The 13283-nt window shown below is 40.3% G+C and overlaps 1 protein-coding gene across 10 annotated transcripts in view; it reads left to right on the top strand.

The window, feature by feature from the left end:
* Window positions 1–12911, top strand: part of NAALADL2 (N-acetylated alpha-linked acidic dipeptidase like 2) — a 1451400-nt gene extending 1438489 nt beyond the window's left edge. For all 10 annotated transcript variants that reach the window (XM_073578823.1, XM_073578822.1, XM_073578821.1 and 7 more), the window contains one exon: window positions 10243–12911. In XM_073578823.1, the coding sequence (XP_073434924.1) occupies window positions 10243–10441 (199 nt within the window). In that variant the 3' untranslated portion in view covers window positions 10442–12911. The remainder of the gene's footprint in view (window positions 1–10242) is intronic.
* Window positions 12912–13283: the final 372 nt, after the last annotated feature.

Below are 13283 nucleotides of genomic sequence, written 5' to 3'. Positions count from 1 at the left end.
TTTAAATGAAGGTTATTATTATTATAAAAATAAATCCAAACCTACACTTGGGTTATGCAGCAGGACAATGATCCAAAACACACCAGCAAGTCCACATCTGAATGGCTTGAGAAAAAACAAAATTAAGACTTTGGAATGGCCTAGCAAAAGTCCTGACCTTAATTAGATTGAGAACCTGTGGCATGACCTTAGAAAGGTGGTTCATGCTCGGAAACCCTCCGATGTGGCAGAATTAAAACAATTCTGCAAAGTTGAGTGGGCCAAAATTCCTCAAGAGCATTTGAAAAGACTCATTGCCCGTTATCACAAACGCTTGATTGCAGTTGTTGCTACTAAGGGTTGTGCAATATGTTATTAGGTTTAGGGGCAATCACTTTTTCACATAGGGCCCTATGGATTTGAATTTCTTTTCCATTAATATTGGAGAAGTCATTTAAAAGCTGCATTTTGTGTTTACTTGTGTAATCAATGTGTAATATATGTCTTGATTTTTTGTCTGAAACATTTCATTGTGACAAACATGCAAAAGAATAGGATATCAGGAATGGGTTAAACACTATTCACTCAACTGTATCTCAGTCACACAGAATTTTATTTGTAGAGAATACAGGAAACCTGGTCTTAAGATCAACTGTGGTCCCCATGAAGAGACCCCCAGTTGCCAGATACTTACTCATCTGTTCTGTAGAATAAGCTGTTTTACTTGGTGCACCCCTTTAAAGGGATTGTCTGAGATTAAATTCTCTAGACCAAATAGGTTTCCGATATATAAAATAACAGAGCTATATTCACACTCCGTAGGTTAAAGCAGGGTTCCCCAACTCCGGTCTATGAACTAATAATGACCTGGGGAATCATAATGGCCCATTAATTTTAGCATTTAGTGAATCTATTAAAAAATCCAAACAAAAAACAAGTGTGGGATTGCAATTTTTTTGCAATTTCACCGCACTTGGAATTTTTTTCCCGCTTTCAAGTACACTACATGGTACAACCAATGTTGTTGTTCAAAAGTACAACTCGTCCCACAAAAAATAAGCCCTCGCATGGCCATATTGATGGAAAAATAAAAAATGTATGGCTTTGGAAAGAAGAGAAGCGAAAAACGAAAACGAAAAATCGGAAAAAGCTCCGGTCATTAAGGGGTTAAAATATAGACAAATAATTTGCCCATTTTGTTATCCATGTGTTCATTAAAATACACCTCCGGTACTGAAATTTAGGTGCTGAAAAGGAAAGTAGTGGAATAATAGAAATTAATAGACATGTTCATGATATACAAATGATGATAAAGTGGAAACAAAATTTTTAAAAAATCTCAAATTATTCATTATTCAGTATGAGCGCCATGCATAGAAATTGTCACTCCTGGTGAGGGAGAAGCTAAGTGCACAACAATGGGGAGAGGGAGGGGGAACCAAAACACTTAGAAAGAGGGAAGTGAAGACCTCTAGGCAGGCAGGTCTGACAACACCCTTATGTCCCTAAATAGGTTCTGCATTTATTGCCGAGGCCCTGAATAGTGAGGGGACTGGGTGAGCACTAGTCAACCCCCACTACAACTAAAAGACAAAGCAGGAAGACAAATGAGGGAATACACTTTGCTTGAAATGACACAAGAGAGTTCACATCAGTAATCCTGCAAGAGGTTTTCTAGAGCTTAAAAAAAAATTGGGTCCATAGATCTAACACCACGTCGGAGGGAACCTAGTGCAGCTTCACAATCTCATTAATAAAAACCTGAGTAAGAGTTTTGGTGTTCAGAAGTGCCAGTAATGCGATGAAATGCAACATTTTACAGAACCTATCTATGACCACCAGAACCACCATCTTGCCTGCCGATACCGGTAGGTCAGTAATAAAAGAATGGGTAGTGTGAGAAGAGGACCAGACAGACGAGTATACGATACTTTAGAAAGCGCAAAACACTGCAAGAAGACACCTGTTAAACCATATCCCGATGCAAACCCGGCTACCAAAAACAATGAGAAAGGAGGTCTGCGGTTGCTTTACCCCTAGATGACCAGCAAGCACCTAGTTTTGATGTTCCCTAATAACTTTATGGCACAAATTATACGATACAAATAACCTCCCCGAAGAGCAGGAGTCAGGAGAGGGTATTGGTCTTGAGGCACTTAATGATCTCTCAAAACATTTTGTCACATGTAAACTGTTCAGAATGCAAGAGTACTCCGCTCTAGCACAAACGCACCAATTCACACAGAGCTGTTTATGGCCTAAATGATGACTAAGTTATCCTTATTTTAATAACTATGTCAGGGACATTATTATATGTCACTTGTTACTATGTAAGTTTTACAAGTTTTCCTGCTATACTTGTTTAGTGCAGACCTCCTCACAGTCTGTGAAGACCTCCTGTTTACAAAATAGCTGCTGATAGAGGGAAATGTAGCCAGATCTGTCCAAAATCCTCTTAGGGCCCTTTCACACACATAGTTTTCTCCAACATTAAGTAACCCTGATGTAGATCACGTCTGAGCCCCCCCACAAAATGGGATTCATTAGTATGTACCAAGAAGGCCATTAACTATAATTGTTCAGACAAAATTACCATCTACTCAGTCATGCATCATTTTCAGCCATATATGTCTATCAGTAGCATGAAAGCAAGGCATAGTCAGACTCTGTCAGCCCCGTTATTATCAATGTTGATGCATATGGCTGAATCCCGTATTATGAGATGCTTGGACTGAGCCCTGATAGGTCTAGTGAACATAGATGAAAATGCTGTGTGTATGGGCCCCTTACTATTTGGCAGGTTTGGTCATTTTTCTCTTTCAGGAGCTATTATGAGAACAATAGTACTGTACAGTTTGTGAGGATAGCTGTATTAAGTGAAGGAAGAGAACCTGTGATATTTCTGTATTAATAATTGCCACAAAATGTCCTCAACACATTTGGTAACAATAAATATTCTGTCCCACGTGGCACAACTTTCATTAGGCAGCTATAAGTGTAGCTGCTGCACTACTGTGCAAAATTTTCCTACGAAATTTTGCAGCGTGTTCTCTTACAACTTGCGAGCTTCCAACCTCCATTCTTTGTTAACACTAGTGATGGGCAAACCCTATCAGTAAAGTTTGTGGTTCTTACCAAACACCTACTGTTCGGGCATGGACCCTCAACATCGGGGGTTTCCCACACTATCTGTCAGAGACACCGCACTACACTTGCTCATAGAGCCAGTGCGCGTATCCTGAGTACAGAAGCAGTGCTAAACGAGGTACAGGAGGGATAAACAGACGGGAGGTCAGACAAAGCCAAAGGTCATACACAGGATCACAGTACAGTACCAGGGATGAGACAGAGCGGATAATCAGGGCCAAGCAGAGATCAAAACCAAACAGACATAGGAGGTACCAGGCAGAATCCAAAGCGATATCCAGGAAACAGACCGAGTCATACACAGAGAATCAAGTAACCAGAACACAGGACAAACACACTCAGGGGTCACCACACTATGCCAAGGGCGAAAGTATAACTGACAGGGATGGGAGCGTCCTGAGGCTATAAGAAGCCTCCCCCAGAACCAGGGAGAGGCCAAAATCATAGCCCCAGGTGTGCAGGTAAGCCTGCACCGGGATCACAACCTTTAACCCCAGAAATGCCAGTCATCAGTACTGGTTCCATACATTAACCCCACGTGTGCGAGTCAAACCCGCACTGAGATCATGACACTATCATCTGCATGACAGAGTGAGAAACAGCAGCAGCTCTGACTGGCAGTAAGATTATTACCAACAGTCAGACCACTGTGGTGAACTGGTCACAGAGGAATAGGCTGACATGAGTACTACTCCATCATCCTACACCTGCTGTCGCTAATAACAGGTGCCAGTGATGGAAGTATTCATCAGCCGATGCTTGCGCTATAAATACATTTTTAAAAAAAGGAAATGGGGTCTGTCCCATTTTTGATAATCAGCATGGCAAAGCTGAAGGCTCCAATCCTTAGCTGTTATCTTTATCATGGCTTGATATCAAGAAAAGAGGGGTCCCCGTGCCATTTTTTAAAATTATTTAAATAAATAATTTAAAAAATCGGCATGTGGTCCTCTGCATTTTTGACACTCAACCAAGCAAAAGCTTACAGCTGGGTGGTGGTATTCTCTGGCTGGTAAGTGGCCATGGATATGGCCACCCTAGCCTAAAAATATTGGCACTTTGCCTCGCTCTTCCCACTTGGCCAGGTTTGGCAAGTGGGGTGATATTTGTTGGGTTAATGTCACCTTTATATTGTCAAGTGACATCAGGCCCACAAGTTAGTAATGGAGAGGTGTCTATAAGACACCTCTCCATTACTAAACCCATGGTAAGATTGCAAATAAAAACACCCATAATAAAGTCCTTTATTTGAAATAAAAATACACACCATGCTACTAATTAACTTAAAAATAGAAAACAAAGTTATATCCAGCTTATGCCCATGCCAATGAAGCCCTTGCCCCCTGTAAAAAGACAGAAAATAATAAACAACAATAACTCACCTAGCACACACATACTCTCAGCATACTCTCCAATATACTGTCCCACACCGTAATCCAAGTCTGCAATAAGTGGTTTTCAACGTGGATGGTGCCAAGATGTGACTGTCCTGGCTGAAAACCAAGACAGAATGAGCTGCTGCGAGCACAGCATCAGTGACTAGTGGTGACCTCATCAAGGTTACAGCAATTCACTGAGGCTGCATTTTCAGCTCACTTCACTGTGAGTCAGGCCGATGAACTGCAGTGACTTTAGTGAGATCACTGCTAGCACCGTGAGAAAAGTCTGATGATGACGAAATATCTCAGTATGAACTGGGATGAACTCACTGAGCTCAGCACTGTATGAGATTTTTTTCTCACAGTGCTAGCAGTGATCTCACTGAGGTCACCACAGTTAAGGGGCCCGATTGCTGCAGCTCAGTCTGCCCTGCTTCCCAGCATGAATGGTCAGATGCTGAAGAGCACACGCCACACAGATCGATTAAGGTGTAGGACAGTATAAATTCTTTCCACTTCAGACAGGTGAGGGTTATATTTTTTTATTATTATTTTTACAGAGGACAAGGGCAGATTAGGTGATAGGCCGGGATCACACATGTAAGGAATAGGGCCGGGTCTCGCATGTTAATACCCAGCACTGTCGTCGGCACTCAGATCGGAGCGTGCAGCCGCATAGCAATACATGCAACTGCACGCTTTGCTCCTGAGTGCTGATGGCAGTGCCAGGTATTAACATGCGATACTCAGCCGTATTCCTCACATGTGTGATCCCGGCCGTAAAGGTCAGTAAAATTGTGTTTTTTATTTTTAAATAAATGTATAAAACAGTGTGGACATTTATTTCAAGTAAATAATTTTATTCTTGCTGTGTGTTTATTCTCAAACATTTACTATGGTTAGTAATACCGTTAGTAATGGCTGCACCTTATAGACTCCTCTCCATTGCTAACCCTTGGGTTTGATATCACCTGACAATGCAAAGGTAACATCGGCCTCCCAACCCTATTACCCCACTTGCCATTGCACCAGGGCAATTGGAAAGAGTATGGCTAAGGGCCAGATTTGGTGCATCTTCTGGGGTGGCTGAGGGCTGATGTTGAAAGCCTGGGAGGTGGGACAATTTCGCTGGCCCCTTCTTAGGCTATTATCAACCCACAGCTGTCTGTTAATCCTTTGCTGGTTAGAATTTATAAGGAGACTCCACACCATTTTTTTCTGGGGTCCCCATAAATTAACCAGTAAAGGCTAACCAACCTGTAAGCTGATATTAATAGCCTGAGAACGCATGACCTCCTTCCCAGAATATAAACATCAGCCCTCAGTTGTAAGCTTTCCTTCTGCTGCTTATCAAAATTACAGGGAACCCCAAGCATTATTTTGTCACTTTATAGCAACCGTTTCTCTTGCTTTGCAAGTGTCAGTGGCAGACTGATAAACGCCCACAAATCTGACATTCTTCACTCTGGCATTCAACAGTCTGGCACTGGAGATATCGTGAGACCTGGTGTCTTGAACTCAGGTAACCTCCCAGAGTTCACAGCCACCGGGTCTTCTGGCAGCATGCAATGCCCCAAAACCTCATGGGAAGCTTTGAGGGACATTTTAATGTTACTGGAATTTCCAGCTGCTGGAACACCTGAAGGCTGTGAACTAAGGTTACCTTGCATGTGTATTTCACAGTACTTGTTAATAAATTAAAAAATAAATGAAAACAAAAACTGCATGGTTTCTCTTGTAATTTCCATTAGCTGTAGACGGAAAGCCAATGGCTGAGGGCTGATGTTAATATTCTGGGAAGGAGGGTAATATCCCTAAAGGTTCCCAGGCTAATAATATTAGCTCACAGCTGTTTGGTTAACCTTTACTGTTTATTTTAAGGGGAGGCCAGAAAAAAATGACCTAGGGTACCCCCATAATTTTAAACTTGCAAAGGCTAAACAGACAGCTGTGGGTTGACATTAATAGCCAGTGAAGGGGTCCTCCTTCCAGGCTAAGAATATCAGCATTCAGCTGCCCCTTAAAAGGCACATCAATAAGTTATACTCACTTTACAGTGGTTAGCACTGCAGGCTTGCAGCACTGGGGTCCTGGGTTCAAATCCCACAACATCTGCAAGGAGTTTGTATGTTCTCCCTGTGTTTGCGAGGGTTTCCTCTGGGTAGTCTGGTTTCCTTCCACATTCCAAAGACATAATGATAGGGAATCTATATTGTGAGCACCATCGGGGACAGGGACAATAGTTTACCGTATGTAAATCACTATGGAATTAATGGTGCTATATAAATGAGTAAAATAAATAAAATAAACTTTATGCTCATTACATTGAAGCCCTTGTCCCCTGTATAAAAACAGAAAATAATAAACAACCATGATACTCACCTTACAACTAATTTGCCAATGCCCATGTCCCCTGTTAAAAAAAATAACCATAATTCTCACCTGTCCGAAGTGTAGCTAATTGATAATGTCCCACTATGATTTGGAATTTGGAGAGCATCCTCATCATCTGGCTTACGCTGACAGGAGCAATACTTTCCTGTCAGTGTGTAGGGCTGAGCTTCTGTGACATAGTTCACTGGAATTCATAGCTGAACGCCGGTGATCTCACGTACAGCACCGCTGCGTGAGAAATTATTCATGCAGCGAGTTGTGCCATAAGAAAGTTAACAGGGGTCCAGCTGTGAACTCCTGTGAACTTTCTCACTGGAGCTCAGCATTAGACACTGACAAGACCAATTACACTCAAGTCAGTGTAAGCTGGATGATGGAGCTTTGGCGAGTGGTCACTCTCCCATGAAATCCAGTTTACACTGACAGGATCAATATACTCCTGTCATAATCTAGCTCTGAGTTCCCATGAGAAAGTTCACTGGAGTTCACAGTTGAACCCTTGTGAACTTTCTTACGACACTGCTCACTGCGCGAATAAGTGCTCACACAGCAGTGCCATAGGTGAGATCACCAGGGTTAAGCTATGATCTGTGGTGAAATTTCTCACATAAGCTCAGTGCTAGACACTGACAGTGGCATACTGTCAGTGTAAATATTATAGAAAAAACCTCGGCACACAGTATTGCATGAATCCAATATTTATTCTTCCAGAAAAACATGTATCGTTGTACCAAGATAATACAGACAAAAAAATATCGCCGTTTCGGCTATTCAGCCTTTCTCAAGATTTTATCTGAATCAAGAAAATCAGAAAAAACAACACATTAACAAAAGGAAAAAAAAAGGGGAGGGGAAATTTTCCAGTACATACTAAAATTGAAAAATAAACAAACAAACAAAGTAAATAGCAAGACATGTGTGAATCTCATGCAGGAACAGGTCCTTCAAAATATATATATATACATTCCATATAAATGATAAACATTCTTGCAGCATATTTCAGTCACGTTATATAACATAGCATATCTTGGTATTATCACATGGTGTCAAACATATTTGAAAAAAATTCAAATGAGAAAGAATTGCTATCCATCAGAAACCACCTTTACGTGTAGTAAATAGATACAACCATCATATAGGAACTGCAGTGGTGTCGCAAAAATAAGGAAAAAGTACCTGCATAAACAGAGGTCCACATATATCACTATTAAGAATCCCTTCACATTCAATTCATATGGGTGATCAGCGAAAAAATCCTTCTATTAACAAGAGACCAAAAATAATTTTTGTCTGTATTATCTTGGTCCAACGATACATGTTTTTCTGGAAGAATAAATATTGGATTCATGCAATACTGTGTGCCAAGGTTTTTTCTATAATATGTTCTAATTTTTCCACTGAGCACCAGACTGGAGCAGTGAGCACCCCGTCATCTTCTAATATATATTGCTTTTTCGGGTGTCGCACCTGCTGCATAAATGTCTTTTTCTACTTTATCTTTTAATCCAGAAGAGACCTCCACCATACTTTCTAGAGTTAAGACCTCTGCTGATTTTTTACCTACTCCAACTGATGAGTTACGCACAAGAAGTTTGGAAAAGGACCTATGAAGATTAACGGCTCTTGATCTTCACTGTACGACGCTAGCAGAGTACCATAAAGTTAACCGTATTCCTCGTGGATTGAGAGTTTAATTGCGACCTATATTAGATGATTGCTCTTTAAATCATCTAATAGATGTGCCTTTCCTGGAGCAGCAGCAAGCTGCTATTTTTAGGCTGGGGGTACAATATCTATGGCCCCTTACCAGCCTGAGAATACCAGCCCCCAGCTGTCTGCTTTAGCTTGGCAGGTTTTCAAAAATAGGGGGGACCCCATTCTGTTTTTTAAATTATTTATATAATCGAAAAACTGCAAGCAGACCCCTCTCTTTTTGATGACAAGCCATGATAAAGCTGACAGATGAGAGCTGCAACTTGCAGTTATCAGTTTTGTTATGATGGTTATCAAAAATAGAACAGACCTCATGTAATTTTTTATTATTATTTATTTATATATAGCGCAGGCGCCGGCTAATGAATACTCCCATCAGTGGTGCCTGCTCTGTTATTAACAGCAGCAGATATAGGCTGATATGAGTAGTACTCATATCATCCACACCTTTGTGACTGGCAGTAAACTTTTTACCCCTGGTCACAGCTGCTGGCTCATGCTGTCATCTGACATTGTGGAAACTGCAGCTCTCTGACAGGTGGTAAAAATCTTACTTCAAATTAGGGGTAGTGTTTGCTGCGCTGTCATTCAAATGGCAGTATGGCAAACAATGAATTTTTGGGTCCCTCATTTATCTGAATGAGGTCTGGGTTCAGTTTCGGGTAATGTTATGGTACCCGAAAACCAATTTTTTTTTTTTAATGTTCAGCCGAACCCGCCAGACTCGAACATTGAGTGGTTCGACAATCTCAAGTTAACACCACTAAGCTGCCATGACTTCTGTGCCATTCAGTGGGGAGGAAGCATTCCGGAGGCTAATGCTAATTCCATGGCCAAGAAAGCATAGAAAATCCTAATTGATGTTCTATAAATATTGGCCCTTACTGATAAACCAGTTTTGCCATAATTCTGGCATAAAGCTGTTTTAAATATTGCAGCATTTTTTAGCAACTCGCCTTTTTTACTACATTTTGCAAGGCTTTGCATATTTATGCCAGCTCCTGTTGGTACAACCTAGTTTTTGAAATATGAGCAGAACCTTATGCATATCCAAATGTTGACAACACATTCAAGGTTCCTGGCTCATCTATGTTTCTTGTGAGCCAGATGAAGTATAATTAGATGTGAAACAGCTGCAGCCCAGTATGTGTGTCTTCATTCTGTATTCCCAAATGACCTTGGAATAAAAAAAAGCACAAAATAGTGCACCCGTGATGAGTGCCACTCATTTTTCTTCTGTTGTCATAATTTTGAAGATCGTTTTGATGCACAATTGAGCACTACTACATCTGGCATTCTCTTTTAACCGGCATTGCATACTCCAGTGGTGTATACTTTCGGCAGTGTCGGTTTGCTGATTTTTTTAAGTCTATATATCCTATGGTACATGATAGCTGATAGGTGAAAGTTCATTGAGAGGTGCATGCTTCAATGAATTTGGCACATCTTATGCCTTTGGTAAGACTGGTGTGCAAAACACCAGTTTGAATCAGAACAATTGTGTTCACTTGTATCTATAGTATCAGTCTAAGACAACTTTCTACCTGCTGCTCATATTATATTTCTCTATAAATTCATAGAAACTAACATTTTAATAACTTTTTTTATATTTCCCATTTTCTTCCTTTAGAAACATGTTGTACAGATTGGATGAAACCTCAGTTCGGTTTTCGATACTTCAAGAAGCACGAGAGCATTTCAAGATTGCAAAGTCAAATGAAACCCTTATGACAGCTTTGCAGAAGGTGTTGAACTGCATTAGCTCTGCTCAGTTATATTTCAGAGAAGGTCTACACCTGTTTGAGAGTGACTTAGAAGAAAAAGTCTAACAGTTTATTTTAGTCTATAGCCACATAAATATTGCCCCTTATAAATTCAGTAAAGGTCATATTTAACGAATCGGTAAGGCTATATCTAATTCTATATGAGGCTACAAACAGTAAACCCACGCAGAGTTGCAATCTTAATATAAATTTCTGCACACAGGTGACTTATTTCATAGAATGTGATGAAAGAGAGTCTGGATTTCATTAAAAATTGGACAAGTTTGCTTTTCTTCCCTGATGACTTGTGAAGCAATTGTGTAGGTGTTATAATCTAAAAATCAGTCCTACAAATTGAGATTTCCTTTGCATTGGTTTCTGTTGTAGGTTATTCTTTTTATGAGATTTGATAAGAAAAGTGAAACATAAAGTTGAAAAGCAAAATATATTTTCTTAACCGGAATTTTTCTGCATTAATATTTTTTTCTGCTTTTATATGTCTTAACTAAGACCTTACATGGAATATGAGAATATTCACATTGATTTATTAATGAGTGCAAAAGTATTTTATGTGTGTTTTATCTTTGTGTTTTTTATTCATAGGAAAGACAGACATTTTCTAGAATGCTTGTAAATCTAAAATTTTGTCATTAAGAATTTTGGGGAAAGCTTAGTTATAAGGTTCTATTTTTTACTAATAAATTTTAATGGAACTCCAATACATGAATATACTTATTTCCATTATATTTTGAGAAAGCACCATTTTGGAAACTAGACCCCCCCAAGGAACTTATCTATATGTGTAATGAGCACTTTGAACCCCCAACTGCTTCACAGAAGTTTATAACGTACAGCCGTGAAAATAAAAAAATCATATTTTTCCATAAAAATGATTTTTTAGCCCACAATTTTTAAGTACCCTTAACTGCCACCGTTAAGAGGCGTATCAACGGTCATTAAGGGGTTAAAGCGTATCTACACTTTCAGGTGAATTTTCAAAATAGGCAGAGTGTATCCATAACGAATAATACTATATCTGCAGATTATATGCAATTAAAAAAATATATTTCCACTCAAGTGCATATATTGTCTGCTCTGATGTGTCCCATTCACAGCACAGACATGAGCCATTTTTCCCCCTGTGTCTTTATGGCACATTTACAAGCTGTAGCATCATGGAGAACATTATACAGTAGTAATGAATAGTGTAGCTGTTAATCCAGTCATTGGGTGAGAAAAACACACTTACTAAAACAGCAGGAAGATCTGTGCTGCTTACGTACCTGATTCTCTTTCTACTACCCCCTTCTCCTTCTTCTCAACCCTCCATCTCCATAGACTTCAATTGGCAGCTGCAACCTGACAATTAAGTGAGCTGCCTTCCTGTCTTGCTTTGGGCAAGATGGATTTAAGTTGTTTTTCAGTGTGACTGATGAGTTTAGAGTACAAGGGGGAGAAGAAGTGGCATATCGGTAAAGTTTTACATTTATCACATCACATAAGATATATTACAAACTTTACTATGTTCACTTGTGTTTTGAATTTATACATCAGCCAAGAAATTTGATTTTCATCTAATGTATGCAATGCTAATTGAATAAGATCCAACTGCCATTGAATTAAGACATTTGTTGTGTTCTGAGGTCTCCCAACCTAAAAGTATATTAAATGTATAAATCAGGAAATAATTAAAAACAGGCAAAATTGTATAACAATCCAGCCTCTCTCCTGTCCTTTTAGATGCAGGTCTCTGCTGGTAATTCTCACAACACATATTTTTAATTAAGTGTTGTCCCACACGGTTATGTGGGATGGCACAAGAGGCTTAGCTGGCACTGGAAGTGCCAACTTAGATTGAAAAGGGGACAGACATTGGGAAAGAAGCCAAAGAAGCTACTAACAGTATCTGACTGGTCGCTATTTTGTCGAGATTGTATAAGACAAATTTCCAAAAATTTTAGTTTGTTAAATCCCCAAATTTTGGGGAAATTTTAAATGAATTAATGATTAATTTAGAATCAATGTGTTTATCCTTAACAGTGACCATGTAAATTGTAAAATAGAGCCTTCTTAAAGTTTTTTTACTTCTAGTACTTCCAATAGACCCCTTAGATTGGATTTTTGGGTGCATTATAGAGTAAGGGTATGTTTCCACGGTCAGTAAATGCTGCGGTTTGAACTCTGCATACATCCACAGTGTTCAACCCACAGCAGCCAGATGTTACTGCATAGTGGAGGGGATTTCATGAAATCCCATCTCCACTATGTGTGCAGGGATGCCTCCAGCTTCCCTGCATAGCTAGACATGCGGCATGTCTTTCCAGACCATAGCTTGTCTATTTATCTTACGGAGATGCTCCATCTCCACAAGATAAAGTCACCCATACAATGTAATGAGATGCGGTGATTCCGAACGGTTCAATGAACACATGCTGAATCATCTGTGTTCAAAAGGTGCCAGTGCTTTGGACGGAGCGGATATGTGCTGCGTCCAAAGCGCTGCCTTAGGCTACTTTCAGACTTGCATTAGGAGGCGCAGCGAAGGGCCACCGCTAAGCTCCACCCCTGGCCGTGCCTTCTCCGGTCAGTTCTTCCTATGGTATGTTTTTCCCGGCGCATGCGCCCTTTCTGCACTGCGCCGAGTGCACATAATTGCAACACGGTGCGTTTGGCACACGTCGGCGCAGCTCAAAAAAGGGCACATGCGCCGGCAAAAACATACCAGCGCACGGCCAGCATACCTAACACTAAATATAGGGTATGCTGATCACATGCAGCGTCATGCACCCATAGGAAGAGCTGACCGGAGGAGGCGTGGCCATGGGCTGAGCTTAGCAGCAGCCCTGCGCTGTGCCTCCTAACGCAAGTCTGAAAGTAGCCTTATACTGACAATGGAAACATACCCTAA

The sequence above is a fragment of the Dendrobates tinctorius genome, unplaced genomic scaffold (genome assembly GCF_039654945.1).
Source record: "Dendrobates tinctorius isolate UK_male_01 unplaced genomic scaffold, ASM3965494v1 ptg000060l, whole genome shotgun sequence".
NCBI classification, from domain to species: Eukaryota; Metazoa; Chordata; class Amphibia; order Anura; family Dendrobatidae; genus Dendrobates; species Dendrobates tinctorius.
This window is presented reverse-complemented; position numbering and strand designations above follow the sequence as displayed.